The sequence below is a fragment of the Sceloporus undulatus genome, chromosome 1 (assembly GCF_019175285.1).
Source record: "Sceloporus undulatus isolate JIND9_A2432 ecotype Alabama chromosome 1, SceUnd_v1.1, whole genome shotgun sequence".
Classification (NCBI taxonomy): Eukaryota; Metazoa; Chordata; class Lepidosauria; order Squamata; family Phrynosomatidae; genus Sceloporus; species Sceloporus undulatus.
This window is the reverse complement of record NC_056522.1, coordinates 129,216,187-129,239,357: the sequence shown is the minus strand read 5'-3', so window position 1 is coordinate 129,239,357 and position 23,171 is coordinate 129,216,187. Positions and strand designations below refer to the sequence as shown.

The 23,171-nt window shown below is 38.1% G+C and overlaps 1 protein-coding gene across 5 annotated transcripts in view; it reads left to right on the top strand.

Annotated features, from left to right (window-relative positions):
- Positions 1-23,171, top strand: part of ADGRB3 (adhesion G protein-coupled receptor B3) — a 625,822-nt gene that overhangs the window by 346,067 nt on the left and 256,584 nt on the right. For all 5 annotated transcript variants that reach the window (XM_042465745.1, XM_042465739.1, XM_042465732.1 and 2 more), the window contains 2 exons: positions 4,394-4,496; positions 17,388-17,431. In XM_042465745.1, coding sequence (XP_042321679.1) covers positions 4,394-4,496; positions 17,388-17,431 — 147 coding nt within the window. The remainder of the gene's footprint in view (positions 1-4,393; positions 4,497-17,387; positions 17,432-23,171) is intronic.

The following is a 23,171-nucleotide window of genomic DNA, read 5'->3' as shown; positions in this document are numbered from 1 at the left end:
ATTTCGGCCCCTACCTCCTTCCAAGTTGGGCAACCCTGCAGTATAGAAATCTTTATAATACTCTGAAATTAATAGCATAGCTGTCTTCACAGCAACACTCTTTGAAATTGGATTAGACTTTCCTGTATTTCAGACCTGAAATGAATCTCCCATGATGTTTTTGTTTTATCTTCACTAGTACATAACCTCTGCCCTTCATCTTCCTTACTCTGGAAAAAAGCTTTTACTGAGTTTAATTGATGGTTTCCTAGCATAAACCACACAGTATCATGCATTTCCCTCTCTAGACAGCCAAGGGTCTTTCATCACATACTTATGTGGATTCCCCTTCAACAAGACAAATGTAGATGAATTCTGAAAATACTGAAGCATGGCATAATTTGTTCCTACCTATACATCAGTGATCACACAGGTTCTGTTTCTGCAATGAGTGGAGAGTTGCTTCTGGTTCAACATAAGTTTTATGCCAGAAGTGTCCTGAAGCATTTCACAAACTCATAAACAATAAGTGGAGCCTCATTAACCAGAAACCTTTCCAGAATAACTAAAACGTCCATCTTTATTTAAAAACAGCAGGACTCAGTTTTGTACATTAAGTACTTTGATGAAAGGGCTAGATTTGTGAGGATGTGAGATCCAAAGTGATCTCAGCTAGAAAGCGTTACTCAGTCACAAGTGTTCACAAGGCCCATAAACAGCTACGCCATTCATTTCTGGAAATGGAAGAAAACTGATGGAAACTTTAAAGGCTAATCAGACAATTTTATGCTCTGCATGATATATAAGAAAAGTCACTAAACATTGTAATCCAGTATGTTTTTGCACTCTCTTTATTGCATGTACTTGAGTCACTTCCCACTTTTTCTGCCCAGCACATAGAGATTTAGATGCAGTGCTTCATAATAATTCCAAGGGTCATTTCATGAATGTCTTTATGTGTGGCATTGAAAATTTGCCTTTCATCATTAATAAGGTTTTCACTGCAGATATTTATTTGGCTACCAGGCGAGTGCAGAACACTAATTTATAGTGTTATTGGAAAAATGAAAAACTAATTTAAAATAGGGCAGCTACAAACTTAATTTCCAGTGATTCTGTTGGAGAAAAATATATTGCAATCTTTACCGAGTGATTGCTAGATATTGCCTGGGATTTACCTTCAAGCAATAAAATCATTTTGTGATATAATATGTACAATCAGAGTATTTCTTTTTCCCCCTTGTTTGGTACAGTAGTAGAAATGTGTGGCAAATCATCTTAAAAGAGGGAGGGCAAAGCATATATCAAAGGCCACAGTAGGCCTCCATCCAATAAAAATAAAATTAATGTTGTCTGCTTTTCTGGATTCTTTGGAGAGGGAGCTTAAGTGGTAGTGCATTGAAATATTTTAATGAAAGACTAAGCTCTCTCTCTCTATATATATATATATATATATATATAGAGAGAGAGAGAGAGAGAGAGACCTATAAAACCAATCATACAGGAACCTTTGACATTCAGGAAAAGACTGGTAGATCAGACCACAAGCCCAGCTTTTTATTTTCCTCAGTGAAAGAAATAGATGCTCCTCAGAAGCCCACAAGCAGTCTGCCATCCCCAACAGGTATTTGAATACTTCTGAAAGTTACCATCCAGTCATTGTGCTCATTGCTGCTAATTTATACAGCAGTCCCTTCACAAACAAAACAAAATGTTGTTCAGTGGCCAAATCGTTGTGCTAGTGAGCATCTATTTTGTGATGTACTGCCTATTTAACTTTCTGTTTGGTACTGCTGTCCTAAAGAACACTGCAGGGGCACTATTATGGGTAGGTATGTAAAGAAGGCAAATACCTTCCCCATGTTGGGTTCTTTAATTTATATTCAACCTCCCCCCAGAACTGGTCTGGGTTCAGACTGTATGAAATTATTGATGAGGAACACCTATATTTATAGTTAAGTCACTATGTATCTAATATATATATGATACATCTATAATTGAGAATAGCAGTCCTTTTCCACCTTTGTTGTTGCTGTTGTTGCGTGCCTTGAAGTTGTTTTCAACTTAGGTAACCCTAACGGGAAACTATCACGGTATTTTCTTGGCAAGTTTCTTCAGAAGGGGTTTGCCATTGTTATTTTCTGAGGCTGAGAGTGTGTGACTTGCCCAAAGTCACCGAGTTGGTTTCCATGGCTGAACCAGAATTCAAACCCATAATCCAATGCTCAAACCACTACAACATGGTGGCTCTCCTTCCACCTTATCCACCACGTTCAATTTACTTTATTGTTCTTGTTGCCAGCCAGGAGTAAGATTCCTTAACATTGATTTAATTAGGAGAATTTCTAATGTGGCTTCTATATCTGATACATTCTGATTGCTTGTAGCTTGTCCCCCATGTGCAACCCTTTTACTGGTGATCATATTTACATTAATAAAACACAAGGCCTGCATCAACACTGTAGAAATAATCCAGTTTGACAACACTAAACTACTATGGCTCAGTTCTATGGAATTCTGGGATTTGTAGTTTGCTGTCACACCAGATATCTCTGACAGAGAAACCTAAATGTCTCATAAATCTACAATTCCCAGAATTCCATAGCATTCAGTGGTGGCAGTTAACGTGGTGTCAAACTGGATTGTTTCTGCAGATTGGAAATAGCCTATGTATTGAATCTTAACTATTGATGTACAGCGCTGTGTAAACTTACAGCGCTTTATAAATAAAGGTTAATAATAATAATAATAATAATAATATTAGACTACAGGACAGGAAGAAATAATATTTGCCAGTTCTCCCCCTCCCCCCCCCCACATTCCACTGGAAGTCTTTTCCTCTGTGGGAGGTGGTGTTGAAGATTACAGTAGAGAGGGATCCTTCCCCCTTTTTGCACTTGTGCTGGACCACAGTTACTTTCTTGAACCCAAAGTAGGTCTTCAACGCCAAGTCTGCATGAAGGAAACCAGCAAACGCAATATCAACCATGAATTAATAACTTGTTTCATGCGTGGTTTTACTGATGTACATAAGTGATCCCAAAAGAATGGTGACACAGCTGTGTATATAACCACATTGTCTGCTTGATGTTGCTGCTGCTATTGCTGCAGATAAAAAATATAGCATGCAAAGAATTGTGATACAACTAGGTATGTGATCACATCAGAATATTTTTCCATAGTTCATCAATGTGCACATGGATACTGGTGATGTAGAGGGAGAGAAAATACAAAAAAAAAAAAAAAAGAATGAAAATCTGCTACAAATGGCATGAACACAGTGCCTTGCATTTGGAAATTAAAAAATCGAAAACAACTGCGAATTTCTATAATGTTAGTCAGATGATCCAGAACACTAACATCAAGGGATGAGGGAAATTTTGGAAACAACATTTCTTTCTGAAATATGTTTTCATTTCTGTTTTGTAAAGGGGGAGCTGGCAGACAGAATAAACCTTTAAAATACTGAATTTCAGATCTTTAAATCTCCCTCCCCAAACATACACACATATACAATGCAAAACTGGCCTCTCCATGATAATCTCAAATAGGGCTCTGGAGTAGCTGTTGTTTCAAAGCACCCTGAAACATAAACTACAGGAATCAATATAAAGAGGGGTAAATCTGGGGGACTGCTCTGTAAAGTAGGGTGCTTTGTTAACCCTGAAAATATTCCCTACACAATAGTATTTAAAAAATGAATTGGACAGTTCTGGTGTAAATGGTTTGATGATGGTTTTCTAAGGGATCAAGTCAAAACTGGGATATTAACTCTCCTAACATTTTCAGTGGGCCTTAGGTCAAGCTACAATCTTACCAAAATAAACCCCTAAGGAAACCAGTGGAATCAAGCCTATTTAAATGATCTGTGAATTGATCCCTTAGATTCTGTTTGACCAATCCAGTTACATACTCAAATGTGCAACTAAATGTTTTTTAAATCTCCTGGGTTATATATATAAAAAAAAATTGATTCTGAGGAAACTCTCAGTGCTGTCATCCATCTTAACTTTTTCAGTTAGCAGTCAGCAAAACAGCCATGCCAGAACTTTGCAAGAAATATGTTTTATTTTGTGTAAAACAAGCCTATGAGGTTCACCTTGAGATAAATGAATTTATAGCTCTTTAAAGGTTTGCCTGAAGGTTTGTGTTGTCAATCTGTCTTTTTAATCAATGAATCATACTTTATGAATGGCACTTGGATCAGCACAATGGCTCTCTTTAATCTTTACTATGTCTGATAACAGGGGCAATTCTATTTATGATAAATTGCATGTGGGGAAATGAATTTAAAATCTTGTCAAGCCTAGTATCTTTTCAAAATGTTCATACAATTTCTCTTTGGCTTGATTGCATCAAATTATCATTTGAAGGAATGCTGTGTTCTAACCATGTGTGCTTCACCTCCCCACAGAAATTACACAGTCGTTAATTCCAAAATCATTGTGGTCACCATAAGACCTGAGCCCAAAACGTCGGATTCCTTTTTAGAGATAGAGTTAGCTCATTTGGCTAATGTAAGTATTCATGTAGTGTATATTCATTATTATTTCCATAATCTGTAGTTTCTTTAAAAGAAAATAAGAATTCTGTCATTAAGACGGTTTGGGGGGTCTTTATGTAAATTCTCTGTGAACTAATTTGCTTTGCTTTACTTTCTTCTGTAAAGTAAAAATTTGGGATTGTTACTTTTATATTGCAACTAGTATCCACAATGAAATCAAAGTTTTATCTTACTTTTTCTGTTTCACTGCATATATCAGCTTTTTGTAATAGATGCAGTGTGGTATATTATACTGATTATTTGTTGCATGACCACATGCATTATATAAAACTCAAGGCTGTGTGTCTACCAAGCAGCACAATTTCATTCAATCGTAAGCGAACAGAAATTGCTTTATTTACATTTTCAGAAGTCAGCTAATTTCCTTGAATTGTTTAATCTTAACTATTACTGTATTTCCCAGAAGTTGGCTAAGACTTTTTTCAGACATGTAACATGATAATAATGTAATAAAATTTATTCGGTCATTGACCAGTATAGGTAACATGATAAATAACGATATACAGTGCGTCCATGTTATAGGCGGGCACATTTTACACAGTCTTGAGCGTACACGCACAAGCTGCAGGAGCACGCGGGGCAGCACATCCCATTCAAATGAATGGGCGTGCACGCCCATGGCGCCCTGCGCACCGCTGTGCACGAGCCCCATTGTTTCTAATGGGGCTTGAGCATAGGCAGAATTTGCCTTACGCAGGGGGGTCCAGAACGGATCCCCCGCGTAAGGCAAGGGCCGACTGTTGTAATGCTTAGATAATATGAAAATATGAAGACTATCTTAATAGTCTTGGAATATGGTGAAGTTTCCCTGTTTTCTGCTTTTCATTGGGGTGTTGAATCACGCAAGTTCCCAAAACAGAAAAATTGGTTCATGTCACATGTCATAACCTATGTTCCCCATAAAAGAACAATCTCATAATGTGAACTGATTTTCATTGCCTCCAAGACTCCATGTGAAATGTCTATACTCATGTATATGTCTAGAAATTTTAGTTGACCCAAAATTGACCCAAAAAAACCTGAGTGGACTTATCAACAGGTCAATGTAAGTACAGTGGCCCCTTGTTATACGCTGGGGTTTGGTTCCAAGATCCCCCGCGTATAACAAAATCCGTGGATGCTCAAGTCCCATTAAATATAATGACATAGCAAAATGGTGTTGCTTATAAAAAATGGAAAATCAAGGTTTGATATTTAAAATGTATACATTTTTTGAACATTTTCAAATCGTGTACGCTTGAATCCATGTATAAAAAATCACTGTATAAGAAGGGCCAACTGTACATCCCCTAGTGAAAGGCGAGAGTGCTTTCTGTCCTGGAAGCACTGACCCCCTTTCATTCATCCTCTTTCATCCATCCATGAGCACAAACAGTTATGCTAGCTGGAATTTAAATCTTTTGTTAGGAAAGAAGGGAAGGGAAGGGAAGGGAAGGGTAGGTAGGTAGGTAGGTAGGTAGGTAGGTAGGTAGGTAGGTATGTTGGGGGGTGCTTAGTCAAGTAGATGAGAAATTGAGTCATCTAAAATTAATACAACTGTTCCTTCTCTCCCAAGCTCACGACACAAACAAAGGCTGTGGGTGGGAGAAGTTAAAGGCTTCTGGTAGGGCTTTTAGAGCAAGAATGTAAGTTAGATTTAAATGGGAATTTAACATAATATTAGTAGTGAAGGATTTTTACCCATCTAATGTAAATGTAGTTGGATTAGATTTGTCAGGGAATTAATAATTAATTGAATGCATTACCCTTTTCTACTAACTTTCCTGTTTCCAGCTTCTTAAACTTAAGGAAATAGCCAGCATGGTTTCCAATGCAGAGCTAAGGTTTGATGAGGGGGACAAAGAAAAGTGAAGTTCCTTCCTATGTGCAGGCACATTCTTTCTCATACTAAAAAGCAATATACTAGATTGTGCCTTCTGTAGATACAGTAAGTATCTGATTCTCCAAATCCTCTGTCAGTATAAGTCCTCTATAAAGAATAAGGATCTCCGTGCTGAAAATAAGGTCCACTATAAAGTATTCGTAGTTACTCCATAGAGTATGTTGTTGTTGTTGTTGCTGTTGCTGTTGCTGCTGTTCTTATTAACTGCCCTTGAGTTGACCCCAACTCAGGATGACGCTGTGGATGAGACATCCCAAGCACCCTATCCTCCACTGCTCTGCTTAAGTCCTGCAAATTTAGACTTGTGACCTCTCTGATTGAATCTCTCCATCTGGTGTGCAGTCTTCCTCTTTTTTTGCTGCCTTCTACCTTTCCTAATATCACTGTTTTTTCTAAAAAGTCATGCCTTCTCATGATGTGACTAAAGTACAACAGGGAGTACTTCAGGGAGATTTTAGGCTTGATCTGTTCAAGGACCCATTTGTCTTTTTGGCTGTCCTCAGCACTATTCTCCAGCACCACATCTCAAATAAGTTGATTTTCTTCTTATCTGCTTTCTTCATTGTCCAGCTTTCACATCTATACATGATGATTCGAAATACAATCGCTTGGATGATTTTAACTTTAGTATTCAGTTTATATCTTTACTCTTCAGGATCTTATCTATTTCTTTCATAGCTGCCCTTCCCATTCCTAGTCTTCTTCTGACTTCTTGATTGCAGCCTCCATTCTGATCAATGTTTGATCCTAGGTATGGGAACTCTAACTATTTCAGTTTCCTCATTGTCTAGGTTGAATTTATGTAGTTCCTCCCTGATAATTATTTTTGTTTTCTTTCTGTTCAACATTAAGCTTGCCTTGTACTTTCTTCTTTGACTTTCTTAGTAATTGTTCCAATATATATAAAATATATGTTTCCTTAAAGTATAGGGAGCCCTAGTGGCGCAGTGGTTAAATGCCTGTACTGCAGCCACTCACTCAAAACCATAAAGTTGCGAGTTCAATCCCAGCAAAAGGGCTCAAGCTCAACCCAAGCTTGCATCCTTCCAAGGTCGCTATAATGAGTACCCAGATTGTTGGGGGCAGTTACCTTACACTTTGTAAACCGCTTAGGGAGTGCTTAAGTGCACTGATAAGTGGTATAGAAATGTACTTGCTATTGCTATATGCTTCCAACATGAATGGTGCTAAATGGACTGCACTATCTAGAAATTAAAAGTGCAGACAACATGTAGACCAGGAGTGTATGTTATGAGTTAGAAAAGAGCGTATCATGTTGAAAATGTATATTATATGTGAGCCAGTATCTAGGTTTGACCATATAACACCTAAGCTGAAAGCTCTTCACTGGTTGCCTATTCGTTTCCGGGATCAATACAAGGTGTTGGTTATCACCTATAAAGCCCTACATGGCTTGGGCCCATGTTACTTGAGGGACTGCATCTCCCCCTACGAGCCGCCCCACACACTCAGAACATCTGGTAAGAACTTATTGGAAACACCATCTTACAAATATGTTTCCTCATCTCAAAGGGCCTTTACAATAATGGCCCTGCAGATCTGGAATAGTCTTCCTGAGGAGCTCCATCTCATGACTGCCTTGGAAACATTTAAAAAGAGACTTAAAACTATACTCTTTTGTCAAGCTGCCCCCCCCCCCCCCCAAGGAGTGAAGACCAATATGCCTGTTGACAACGATATTCTGTCTTGCCTCTGGCTGCTGATGCTGATGGATTATTGTATTGTATTGCATAATGTAATATTGATGTAATATTTTTGTGCCTTTTTATAGAGTATTGTATGTATTGATTTTAGTAGTCTGTAACCCTGCTTCGATCCTTGAGAGAGGCAGGGAAACACAAATAAATTATTATTATTATTATTATTATTATTATTATTATTATTATTATTATAGCTGGAGATGTATATTGCATTTCTAGAAATTTAATATACATAGGAAAGGTCAGGAAGCTATACTCTAAACCTAAAAATAGTTACCTCACTGAAGTAATCCTTTTCAAATGTCCTAGTTTCTCTCTCATCCTCTCATTTTCCCCCTTTGTCCTCAACTTGCTTCAATTGCTTCAGACTAACCAAAGTGCAGAAGTAGTTTACACTCAGTTTAATTCAGCAGGGGAGAGAGAAGGCTCAGTCAAAAGCAAACTGCTGCAGCTCTTCCATGCTTGCCTGTTCTTCCTCATCAATTTCCCCCCTCTTAGTGACATTTTGATATTAATTGGCTGCATGTGTTTTGATCTGTGAAATATCGGAGGGTGCACAAAAAGGCATCTTTGGGTTTTGCCAAAAAAAAACCTATCAATAGAGCCTTTTTAAATCATCTATGTTTAATTTAAAAACAACAGAGCAAACCTAGCTTCCTTGAAAACTATCTAAGAGAGGTTAGAGTGGTGTGGGGTCCCTGTCCACTGATGGAGATGTTGTGAAAGAAGCTTGAGGTTGTACTTACCATTAGGAAAAATTCTGCAGAAGTAAATCTACTGATACCAGTGTTTCGTCTGCAGTAGGCAGTTTTAGGTCCCCAAATCGGATGTTTGGGGGAAGGGTAGGAGCAAGAGTTGGCCTTGGGTCTGCCACTTCATCAGGAAATTCAACCAGGAATAGAATAGGAGGCCCTCCTCCCCATTAGAAATCAAGGGTGGATTGAAAAAAATGCAGCATGTGCCAAAAAGAGGGAATTTCACTTCAAACATATATTGCTCTGTGCCAGGACTTTGAAACTGCTTCATGATATACGACTTTGTATCCCCCTGACTTCAGTCCACATAAGATAGGATAGGAATTGAATGATTCATCCAATACAATCACAGCTTAATTTTATTGATTTCAATGGAAGAACCTTAAGCACATGCTTAAATGTCCTCCTAATATAAACTTAAGACTTAAAACTGCTTAACTTCAAGGCTGTATCTTAAATCACACTACTGGATCATACATATGGAAATGCCTAGGGATCAATTGCAAGCAAATGGGATAGATGGAAGATTAGTGGAAAGGTTTTAAATGACTTCCCTCCCCATGTTGAGATAAAAAGAAAGATATAAACTGTCACATAACTTCATATTATTATTATTATTATTAACCTTTATTTATGAAGCGCTGTAAATTTACACAGCGCTGTACATGCAATTCATTAAAACTATTTTCTTTTTAAAAAAATAACACAAAACATCAAAGCCAAAGGAAGGTTAGAAAAAAAGTCTTTGAGAGCCATTTTTAGAAGCCATTTTTCAGGTGTTTATTTTACTGTTCTTTTCAGTAATCTACTGACATAGCATTTGCCTCTTTGCCAGTTCTTTAAAATGTTTATTAGCTTGGTTCTGGCAGGAGAAAATGCAGGGCATTGATTGTCATTTGGCTTTGTCCACCTTTCTGTAACAGGATATTAATGACTAACATATTAGCACAAGGCCAGGAAGTGCTGACAAGCCAGAAAGGCAGCAGCCTTGTCAATAACATCTTGGAAGTGGTGCTGTATTCATTTGGCTCCAATTGGATCCAAAAATCTCCATTTTCTGCAGACAACAGGCCTGATTTTGCCTTCATTCTCATGAGATCTTGCTAACAGAGATGACAGGAGACATCAAACAGACACAGTCAAGCTGTGCAGAAATCATTTTCTAGAGTACAGGCTTTCAGAAAGTCCTGAGTTAATTGCATTGAAGCCAACCAAAATCATCATTAGAACTTAAGATGAAGCTCTTTAGAACATGATCTGAACAGGCTTTGACCACTGACAACAGGATAATGTTGAGATTTTTCACATTTGGAATTTATCATATCAGGGTGGTTGATATGTAACCAATCAGTTTCTGTTCCCTAATGACATCATTCGGGAATGTGGAAATGCTATTGTTTTGGACTATAACTTCTGGAGATATACAACCAACATATAGCAGTAATTTGTAGTCAGAACAATATAGAAGAAAGCTCTGCATCATCCCACACTTCACCAATTAGTGCATTAAGCAGAAGAGTTGGCAAAGTGCATATGTTCTTACACAGTAACTCCCAGCAGCTCCAGTCAGCTTAGCCAATGGTTAAAAATGATAGAAGTTGCAGTTCTACTGCATCTGGAGGATCATACATATCCTAGAACAATCAAGATAGTGATGAACCAGTACTGCCAAACCAGAATGAGTTGGGATGCTAAAATGGAGATACTTCAATCCCTATTTCTCTTTCTCCCCCCCCCCCACCCAATTCTCTCTGTCAAAGACACACACTTTTAAACTTCAAATATTGATAGATACCACGATATGCACATGGATCAAACACATCTCTCTGCATCTGTGCTGGTATTATAAATGGTGCACAAGGAAATATATATTATTAGTTTCACTTAGGAGCCACCTTTACATGTCAGTGCCACAATATGGGACATAACAAGAGAACAACTTCATCAATATATTAGTGTATGAAAATATTTCACTCATTTAGGATAGCTGGCAGCTTCTGTGTCAGGAACATGGGGACTCTCTCCTTATTTTTATTCCCAACTTCAAAAGGAGCTGTCTAGGGTTCTGAACCATATCCTCAAATTAGGTTAAGCCACTTAGATAGTTCCTTTAAAATTGTCAATCTCCTTTTCATTCCTCTCTTATTCTTGTGGTTTTCTCTGTCTTATGTTCCGTTGCTCCTAATTCAAGGGGAACTAGGAGAATTAACATAAGAAAAGAGGCATGCACACTTTTCTCTAGCTTATTTGTGCATTACTTTCCCTCTCTTCTTTAAAGACAGGTATGTGTCCACTGATTATATTGTTTGTTTGTTTGTTTGTTTTTAATTGACCATGATACCAACATGCATAAATTCACACAACTATTACCTGTTTTGAAGGCTTTTCCAAGTATGCATACATAAATTTATGGTGTAGAGGAGGGTGAAAAACAAACTATAGGAAATATAAATTTTATGTATTCACAGTGCTTTCTTCTTTAAAAAAAAACAAGCAAATAAACTTCGGCACAAAAATGCATCAGTAACAAAACTGGATAATCTGAAACTCCAGATTTCTGAGTGGCTCAAAATATTTACACGTAGCACCATTATATGAAACTGCACCGGTTTTGTGCTGCATTAGAAATGTGTAAATGTTTGGGGTTGAGATTTTGCTGTATCTTTATGTGGCAGTTTTGTTATTATTGCCTCAAATGAAGGAGAAACAGATTAAAAGCACTAGTTGGAAGTGCCTTTGCTAATTAATCAGTATCTTTTCTCCCACTTGCTTCCTTAATGGTTTTCTCTTTTTCGTTTGCAATAATTTACCTGAATTTAAGACCAGATAGTATTTTTTGTAATTAAAATGTCTGTATTCAGCACAGTTTGTCTTTGAACTTTGTAATTTATTTAATAAGGTGAAGATAATTTTGCTTCAGCTGTAGACTTTGAATGTTCTACATTAATGGCTCACAAAGCACTCTTGTTCATGCTGCCAATTAAACAGGCTAATTATTTAATTAAATTACTGACAAAGAAATAATATCCTGAACTTTTATTCAATTATTCTTTTCTCATGTTACATGGATAACAGTTCACTATGATATAATTTGCTAAATCATCCCTTTATTGTTTAATTTGATAGGCATGATCAAATGAATATTTTTTTTGTTTTAAAAAATGCAGCTTTGTTTTAATAGAAATAAGTATTGTACCAGAAAAGATACCAGTCATAATAGTACTGGTATGCCAATGGTCTTACTTCCATGAACTGATCAACCACAGTAACCTTTCTTTCACAAATCATCTTTATTCTTCATCTAAAGAATTTCTAAGCACTGTTCTGCTATATCTGTTCCTTCAGAAAGAAATGTAGTTGTGAAGTATTGTACCCCTGTTGAATGTCCCTCAATCACTATTGGTTTATATATATAGTGTTTTTGGTTTTTGCATTAAAACAAATATAACAATTAGAAAAATAATCTAGCAAGGCAAAGCCAACATCAGAATAAAAATAAGAGCATTGGGCAACCAGCTGAATGACTGAATTGATGTTTTAATAAACCTCAGAGAGAACAAAAAATAAAAAATGAATTATCTGGTGCCAAAAGACATACAAAATTAACTGACAGGTTAGTGAAATGTAAGTGCTGAAGCCTAAAAGGCTTTCTGTATGGTTGCCATCTGCTTAGAATCACAATAATATACAATGGCTTCCTTTTTAAAGGGAGGCACAGATCTGTCTAGAAAGGCTGAATATCACTTCTATATTTCAGGGAATTTCATACCAGGACTAACTTTCAGTTCTTAACCCTTCTTTAAACTCTCACTGCTCCTGGCCATAATTTCAGCATTTCTACTGCCTCATTTTAACCTGAGGAACAAGAAATAGGTGCCAACTCACCCTGGTGGCACTTTACTTTTGCATATTTGCATGGCTTAATTAAGTGGTTTTATACTGAAAAGTAACACAGAGGAAAATGTCAAGGACACACTCTCCTTGCCTTTCTCTCATCATGATCAGTTTGAGCAAATCTAGATCCAGATATAGATCTAGAAAATCTGTGAACTTGATACAGTGAGAAGAGGCCAGAATCTGTCTGATATTCTTACATCTTCCCAAGTGCCCAAAATATACACCCAAATACAGCTTAATTGTCTTGAATTATTACTGTATAATATTCTTTTCTATTGAATTTCTTCCTCTTAGGAAGATTCATCCTGGACTCCAGGTTTTTGTTAAATATCATTCTTTATTCATTGATGCTGTCTAAAGGTTTTTTTATGTATCTAATTCTGCTTCTGTTAACCATCACACACATCAAGGGCTCCCCAGGAGGGAGCTGTGTAATAATAATCATACCTCACTCCATCTCACTAATCTATTACTACTTTCTGCATATAATAAGCAAGTTGTTCTTCCCAAATGAATTAATGTTCCTAGCTCGCTGTCCTATAAGATACTTTTCCTCAAAGTAACAGCTGATTCCCATACTTTTCTAAATATGCTGAACTGCTCTTTAATTACAGATAGTTTAGTACTCAGGTATGTCACTGGACTCATTTTTTGGCGTAAGTAATTTACAGTAAATTTGTTTGGTAAATATCCCTGATCAGTGTATTCTCAAAGGGCCCAAAATGAAGCTCATTGGTTCCCATAGGCAGTGAGAGAGGAGTACCTTTCCCCACTATTTCAGGATGAAGGATCCTTCTCTCCCACTGCTTGGTCCACAAGCCATGACCATGGGTTTCCAAAAGAATAAACCACAAGAGTAAGTGTACTGCAGCGTATTGGAAAGCGTATGTTACAGTGATGAAGCAGCAATGAGTAACCATCATTAGAGGATGTAAATCTTCTAGGAATTATTGTTTTCAGTGAAGATAAGAATTCAAATCTCCATGACCCTTGACTGCATTCCTTCAGACATATCCTTAATATTGAAAGTGACATGCCTAAACACTCCTAAAATACTTCAGGTTGAGAGAGAGCTGTGGATGACAAGCCATCTGTTTGTTGTTCACCTTCATGTTAGTGTAAAGTTTACACCATAGATCTATTCAGAGTTGGTCAGCTCATATTCTTATCAAGTAATGATGGTCTTCCTACTCCTACTCCTGAAAGGCATTAAACCTTCACCTAATGCCACCTGCAAGGTTTATAGCAGAAGCTGAAGTGGTAGTATAATTTTTTAGAATGCTGGAGAAGTTGTGACTGGATCCAGAACCTCTTCTCAAAGATGTGATGAGCATCGTCGTCATCGTCATCATTTCTTACCTGCCTCTCCCCAAGGCCCAATAAGAGCAGAACATGCCAATCATCTTTTAGTGCATACACATATAGGACCCATTTAAGCTTTGATTTGAAACTACACAGTCCTAGTGCTGGATGCAGTGGTGTGGTTTTAGCTTCCTATAATCATAGAATCTCAGAGTTGAAAAGGGCCCTATAGGCCATCAAAACCAGAGTCCTGTTTAATGTAGGCTCTCCAGCAGAAGCATCCCCAGAAAGTAACTCTCCAGCCTGTTTTTGAAGATATCCAGAGAAAAAGACCTCACCACTTCTCTAGGCAATTGGTTCCATTACTGAACCATTCTCACTATCAAGGACTTTCTTCTAATATTCAAACAAAATGTACCCATCCTGCAACTTACAACCATTAAACCTTGGCCTACCCTCTAAGGCAGCAGAGTACAAGCCTTCACCCTCCTCTTTGTGGCAGCCCTTGAGGTATTTAAAGACTGTGATCATGCCATCCAGTCGAACTGAGCCTAGAATATGAGAGGAAAAGTGAAAATCCTGCTTTAAGCCCAGGTCTCCTCATGCACATGTCTGGCTCAAAATTCTGATTCATCTTACTTCCCGTTAATAAGTAGACATGTAGGACATATAATTAGACACACACACACACACACACACACACAATCTTTGAAACTGTCATAAAAAGCAGCATCTGATAAGTAGAGCATGTTGTGTGGCTTCAAGTGATTTCTGACTTAGGGAGACCCTAAGGTGCACCAATCACAGGTTTTTCTTGGCAAGCAGTGTTTAGAGGCAGCTTGCTGAAATGACATAAGACAGCTGGTTTAGGCACAGCATATAATAAAGAGAACTTCCCCAGGTTGAATACAGAGGGTGTAAAATGTCAACAATAAAGAAAGCTAAGTGGCAGAGTCCTGAGAAATGCTTTCGATGCACATCCTCAGCTATGTGGGTCAGACTGACCTGGATGCCAGCCAAAAATGGAGTGCTGGGGGGGAGGTGCATGAGGAGCTGTTTATTCATAGCTCCCCAGATGCTTTTTTCTGCAGCATTTCTTAATGACAACAGGCAAACCTGGCTCACTCTGTGACCCCTCTGTACACCGGTTTGTGGCTTGGGCAACAGTCTACTCGGTGTGGACATTATTTGTTCATTCCAGGCTGCCTTCAGTCATTTTAAAAAAAAGTATCACTTTAGCAGTGACATGTAAATGCTTTTAGTACAATATGTGAACTTGTATATGTTGCAGACAAGAATAAAAAACAGTCATAAATATATATCAAAGCTATGGGTTGAAGGAGTATTTGAGGACTTGGGAGAGATGGAAAGGGGGGGGGGTGTTCCTGGGTGTTGTGAAATCCCAAAGATGAAGATCTTCAGCTCTTCAAATACTCAAGGACTATTCTTGGCACCTCCAGGCTGGATTCAGCTTTTTTTCATGCCCCCCCCCCCAAAAAAACCACAAAACAGAACCCACAGAGAGTCCGGGGGATGCCTGAGTATTGACTGCATCCATATTGCACATAAAGTCAGCTCTTCCCTTATGTGGGGATCCGTTCTGGAACCCCCTCCCCCAATGTAAGGGAAATACCATGTATGCTCAAACTCCATTGAAAACAATGGGGCTCATGCATGTGCCATTGCTGCATCCATCGTGCCGCTTCAGTGTAAGCTAAAAGCTGCATATGGCACACCCACATATGGTATGGGCACACATTTTGACACCACTTTAACTGCCAGAGCACCAGAGCTCCACAACAAACTACAGTTCCCAGAATTCTATTCTATTCCTTTGAGTTAGGGTAGATAAAGTGGTGTCAAAATGGATTATTTCTGCAATGTGGATGCAGCCATTGTGCACTGGCTATCAGAACAAAGCCAGTGATGATCCTTGGCTGCCTCCCTTGGCCACTATATGCCTAGGTTGGGAGAAGCAGGGGAAAGGGAAGGGGGGACTTTCTTACCTCTGTGAGAATGTGTTTGAAAGCTATGAAGTTTTCAGAGATGTTCACAGAGTGGGGAGAAAATTGAGTAAATGATTTGTTTCCCCCTTTGGGAACTAATAATTTAAATGAGCATGTCCCCAATCAGAGCACAATTTAATCATAGTTAGTAGGCATAAGATATAGAATTAATTCTACATTTGTAACATACAACAGGAGCATGCAGAAAACAAGTTAAGATGTACTGATAGATCTCTTGAGTGATTTATGGTAAATCAGCAAGGATTTCTAATTCCCAATTGTTTACTAAGAATGACTCAGATCCAATTTTTGGGCCCAGCTAGAGTAAACACATTGAATCCACAGGTGCTTTTTAAATCAACACTAATGTAAATTCTGTTTATTCAGTGGATCTACTTTAATTGGAATTAAATTGAACGTTAACTATAATGATAGATGCAATCTCATAGTAAAAAAGGGATGAGGTAACAGCAAGTTGATGATTAAAAAAATAGACGCAGCATGAAATCATGCAAACTGCAGTATTTCAGAGCAAATGCCTTAGCCCTAAATTCTGTAATACTCAGTGTATTTTCCTTGCAACATGTTTTGGTTAGTAAAACTTGATGTTCTAATAAAAGAAGAAGAAGACAAAGAAGATCCCAAAAGTGTGAACATGTAACCTACTCCTTAACTGTGACAGGTATAAGTGTGTGTGTGTGTGTGTCAGGGGGACTATTCTAACCTTGGGGCTCATTGGAGGCTCCACAGACAGCCAACAATGTCTAAAAAGAAAAAGAAGTATCTAAAAATCCATGTCTGGTTTTCAAACAGGGATATTTGTTGATATGCAGAGTGTCCATGGAACCTCTTTAAAATATGAATTGCCATTTCTTGAGGCTCCTAAAACTTAAAACAAAGTTGGGGGATGCTCATTGCCACCACTGCAATAGGGTTTATTTCCTTGAGTCGACATATAATGGACAATATTTGATAACACTTGCATTTGGTTGCTCGCCTCAAAGGTCTTATACTGTGCTTGGCAGTTCATGAATTGGAGAGGTTGAGATGGTTGATCGTGTCCCCATACTTGCAACCCAGAGGGGGGAAAGCTCACTGGGTTGCTGCTGTTGTTCTTTTGTCTTTTTAGCAAGGACTGTATAAGGAGTGGCTGTGTAAGTTCTTTGTTTTTGAAAATTCAAGATTAAGAACTTTTTGACATTTAAAAAAAATCTGCATTTTTAATTCTCTCTGCAAGTAAAGAACATATTTTGATGGTTGTGAATATTTCTTTCTTTCCAGGGCACATTGAATCCCTATTGTGCACTGTGGGATGATTCAAAAATGTAAGTAACAGATGTTTACTGACATTATTTGGGATTTAAAATTCCACACCACATCAAAATGTTTGAGTAGCCAATAGATACAAAGGGATGATTATGAGGCACAGAAAATGTGCTGTGCATGAAATGAAATACATAAGTGTATGACTTGCAGTGCTGATTTTGAGACCATGTTTTTGCCTTAGACACAAATCTAACAAAATCTAACAAAAGTTTCCTACCATAATTTGTTATGGGAATGATCTCTTAGAAACTTATTATTCCCATGTGGTTCCCAGGAATCCATAGAGATGCCTGGAAAGCATGTGATTTTAAAATGCCTCATCAGGATTAAATCTGTCTCTCTTCTGTTGTTACTAGAGAGCTTGTTGCTGGGCAACATATTACTGAGCACATCATTGTTGCCCTTTTAAATAATAAAGTGTAATACTTCATGTGGCTGATCAGATAGATTTTAGTTATTGACTTCAAAACTGATATCCAGAAATACATCTATTAACAAGCTTTTTTATTCACAGTTTATATCAATATAATTTTTGATGCAAAACTGATAATCTCAGTTTGTCAAATAGATGATTAATTTCCAACATTAACAGACTAAATCCCCTGGATCCATGTAAACAAAACATAGAGGACTCAATCTTTGAGACTATTGTGGAAATGTTAGTATGTGTTTTCCATGTGGATGTGATGGATTCATAATATAATCATCTGTAGTCCTTTTTCAAACATCAGTGAGCACAATGGATTGTTGTCATTAAAATTAATTGATTGTCTGAGGTTGTGATTCTGAGCGCACATCCTAGTAAATAAGCCCCATTGAACACTTTTGAATAAATATGCATTGCACTGTGCTGCACGACTGTGTGGGCCTGTGCACACACTCTTGGAAGTAAGCTCGATTGAATATAGCGGGGCTGACTTTCAAAGAAATATATGCAGTCTCCTGTTGTGTGGAGGTCAGTGTTGGGGAATATGTTTTCTTTAATTGTGCTCTTTTTGGGAAAGTATGAAGAACATTCATTCTCCTTATAAACCTTTCTATGAATATACTAGAGGAAAACTAGTGCTACTTCATTACAGCATATATATTTTTAATCTTTCTAGGGCCCATTTGTAAAAGGGTGATGCCTGGTGTTTTGACAGTATGAGCACACTCAAGAGACAGTCCTGTAAGCTTCTTCTTGGAAGAAGTTCACATCTGTAGACAGCTAAATCTTGAAAATGATTCAGTTAGGGAAAGATGTGCAGTTCCTTGAGTTGCTCAGCTGATGCAGTTTTTACCTGGGGCAATGAAATACTGTATAGAAGGGCTAAATGCAGACATCTACTTATCTTAATATGCTAGAAATAACACACACAGAGACGCAAATGAAACTGCATGTGGCATGACATTTTGTATGGGAGAGCTGCTAAAGTGAGATGTCAAATAGAACATAAGTATCTATGTGGGTATGAGATCACTGTGGCTGGAATCCTCAGCATTCAGTACTGGGTTCTGTGGACACTGCAACTGAAGTGCAAGAACACAGAGATTATAGTTAATTATCATCAGGGTATTATGTTAAGGTCAGCCTAGGTACCCCCCTGCATTTAGTATGCATGTTTAAAAATGCAGAAAGTTGTGGCAGCAGCTCATGAGCAAGGACAGGACTATAGGAATGAGGTGCAGGAATAGTTAAGTCCTTCGCTCACTGTGTTCCTAATGTAATTTGTCCCGTGTTGCCATGAGTATCTGGAAAATGCTCCCATTGCTGCCAACTGAAACTGATCTTATGAGATTATCCAAAAAAGTCTATATACAACCATTTTCCTTATTCTTGTCCAAAGTAAGAAATACTATGTTATTAATGCTGTTGGAGGGGAAGAAAAGTTGGCTGCCACTCAAAATACTAAGTCCCATGTTACATCTTTCTTTCTACTTCTATAGTATTTACATTTCTCTACTAGAGGCAGCCAATGTGGTAGATACAGTGCAAGTAGGAAAACGTAAGCGCCCTAGTGGTGCAGTGATTGAATGCCAGTACTGCAGCCACTCACTCATAAACTAGAAGGTTGTGACTTCAGTACCAACCAAGGGCTCAGGGTCAACTCAGCCTGGTATCCTTCCGAGGTCGCTAAAATGAGTATCCAGCTTGTTGGGGCAAGTAGTTACTCATTGTAAACTGCTTAGGGAGTGCTTAAGTGCACTGAAAAGCAATATAGTAATGTACTTGCTATTGCTATGTAACATAGTGCTTCAAAAAACCAGAGTACAGGTTTAGAAGGGGACAACTTGCCATAGGACTACCTCTTTAGGGACAGCTCTGTATTTCTAGTAATGTGTAGTTTCTTCCTTAGATGGCTTTGAAAGGACAAACTGTATCAAACAGCCACAGAATCTTGGGTCACCTGATAAATTAATGAAATGTTGCAGAACTCCTTGATACTTTTTAGTTTAGCACAGTGCATTCATGAAGTCCAGTTCTCTGCTGTACACATCTGCATTTAAAGCACATTGAGAAACAGAAGGGAATTACCAATAGGTCACTCTTGTATGTATATTTATGTCGATAAAGGAGCGAGAGGGGATTTTGCACAGTGTAGTCCCCTGTTATTTTAGCCTCTTCAGGAGTCTCTTGTACAAACATCTGGGTCAGTTTCTCCTCTTCACCTCCACAAAGTGTTTTTGCCTTTCAGTCAAAATGTTTTAGGAATCCCTGAAACTGACATACAATAATTTACATTGGTAAAGTGTTCCAAATTTCAGGGAATGAAATGTTTCAGTGGTAGTTTTAAAATGGCTGTTCCTTGAAGCTTCTTAAAGATTTTCAATAACAGAAACAATCCAGCGGGAGATGGATTAGTCATCGGAGAGTAGGTGGGACCATAAAAGATTGATGCTAAATACCATTTGTTGTGGCTGTGTAATTTATTATATGGCCCTCACCCCTGCGTGCTGCCTATACATTTTATGGGACTGGTAGTTTTTCCTTCTGCTTCAGAGCTTAGGCTGATCACCCACAAGAGGTCAGAAAAGGATTCTTCTTTTTTTCCTTCTTACATTTTGCTGTCACTTTCTCTCTATGCATCTTGAGGGGGAGAATGGAGGTAGGGACATAGTGCTAACTGAGGGTGTTTTTATGATTCATTACTCTTTCGCTTCCCCCCTCAGCTGTGATTTATGATGGGGTATTTTACTCTATTTGATTATGTTATGGAATTTGTATTCTGATACTGTAGGTTTTAAATTACAGTGAAAGCTCCCAGTGTGCTGGAACGGAAAGATACTTAGAATTTATAAATCTAAATAAAATGTGCAGCATTGTGCTATTGAACAGATGTATAATAGTAAGGCTTGGATATTTCTCCAGCTCTCCATCACCCTGCGCTTATACTATGACTCCATTATATAACATCAGATTTTCCATACATGGCAGATTGAGAGTCTGATTCACTGTTCCTAAATCATACAAAGCTAGGATGTCTTCACATCCTTCAAAAATGAGTGACATTTTGCAACTTATGTTTCACAGTCTCTTTGGGGCTGATCTAGCAAGAAAATAGTTTGTTAGTATTTAAGGGTTCATGTTTATGCACTGCCAACTCCAGAAAAGTATAGTAAGATTTAAGTTACCAAACCTCTGAATTTGGTAACTATAACCATAAGATTTCATAACCCTGTCCTGGACCATGCCTCCACTGTAACGCATCACATCATTATCACATGGATAACAAGTAGAATACAGATGATGCAAGAAGTCTCACAATGACAGGCACAAGGAAGAGCACATGATAATGCCAACATAGTGGCAGTGATGATTACAAACATGATCCAGCAACAGATAAATAGGTCTACTCAGTGGAAGGGATATTTTGGAAACCTCAGTGTGAACCTGTTTTTGGATAGAGTCACTCAACATTTGTTGTCACCTTGATGCCATCATTGATCTGTTTCCTGTGGTGCTGTCCAGAGCACCATCTAGTCTGCCTGTATGGGAGGTCTGAACTTTATGCAACTTGAAGATGCGAATGGCATGCTTTTGTTAGACCACCTGGATTCTTGATTCTTATTCATGTGGGATGCTAACATTATGCTGAAGGGAATTGACTTAATGGGGTGATTAATAGCTGTTTGAAAGAAAGAGTAGTTGCAGACATATTGAAAGAAGTGGCCATGAAATGACACTTCAAGAAATCTTCATTGTACCTTGGAGGTACAGTCAACACTCTGTATCCATGGGTTCAACATCCTCTTGGAATTTTTTAATTCCAAAAAGCAGACTTTGATTTTGCTATTTTATATAAGGGAAGCCATTTTACTACACCATTGTTACTATTTTATACAATGGGACTTCAACATCCACAGACTTTTGTAATCCATGGGTTGGGGTCCTGGAACCAAACTCCAGTGGAACCAAACCAAAAGGCCACTGTAGTAATAATTATTGCACAGTTACCTATATTTCCTTGGGGAGCCAAGGTATTAACTGCAGAAACCTATTAGACTGATTCTCCAGGTTGGGATTAAGTGACATGGTGATATGATGGTTCAGCTCATGCCTCAGGGTGAGTTCCAAACACAGTATTAACAGATTGTTTGCACTACCCCTTGACTGTTGGATCCCACAACAGATAATTTTCTGTGCCATGCTATTTTCAGCATCTGTAAGAATCATATGGAAGAAGTAATTCAGGGTATGGGTGAGGTGGCAGAGGCACCAACATTTGTTTCTCCATGTCATCTGTGGCTGTATAAATTCTAGGACTTTTGATGGAAATGGTAATGATCTGGATGAAGGCTAGCTTGGCCATAGTGATCCACGCTCTAGTAAACACTAGCTAAAGTGTTGTAATGCATTGTATATTAAATTGCCCCTAAAAGACAACTCAGAAACTTCAGTTGCTTTAAGAATTCAGTAGCTAGAATTCTGAATGATTCAGCTAGGTGGAGCCATTTGAAACCACTTCTTAAAGAATTTTATTGGTAGCCTATTCAGTTCTGATCCTTACTGAGGATACCAGCATTTAACTTTAAAGTACTTTAAAGCAGATACCTTAAAGCAGATATTTAAAGGACCATCTTCCCCTATATCATTCTGTCCAGGCATTAAAATTTTCAGATGTGTTCATTCTGTAAATACAGTTAATTGGCAAGGTATATTATCTGTGTAGAAAGTATAGGGGCTTTATTCTGGTGGCACCCACACTTTGACACCCACTCCCTTAGCAAATTTGTTTGGTATCCATTCTGCAGTCTTTTCAGTGTCAGCTCAAAATATTTATATAGGCCCAGGCATTTTATGGCTTCAGCTATGCTATAGTTTCATTTTGTGCTCGGGTTGGAGGGTTAGTTTTATGGTCAAAAAGTTGAGGTGTTGTGGTGCACTGCTTTTATTACAATGTCTTTTTGATATTGTAGTGAGCCCTTCCTTTATGCAGGGAATCTGTTCCTGATCTCTTCATGTAAGTGGAATTCCGTATATGCTTGTGCCTCATTGAAAAAATGGAGCACGTGCTCACGATGGCTCGTGTCATGTGCGCCACAGGCATGCCACCATATGTTTTACTGGCATGAGGCTTCAGCATAAGCTGGAAGCTGTGTATAGTGTGCACGCGTACTACGCAGGCGCACTGTATACTCTGACCTAAGATCCTTCTGGATGAATGGTGGATTGGAAAATTTCATAAACATTATTTAACTGATGGAGTTAACATGTATGTTTGTCTTACATAAATAGTAGCAGAGAAGGAGGAGCCAAAA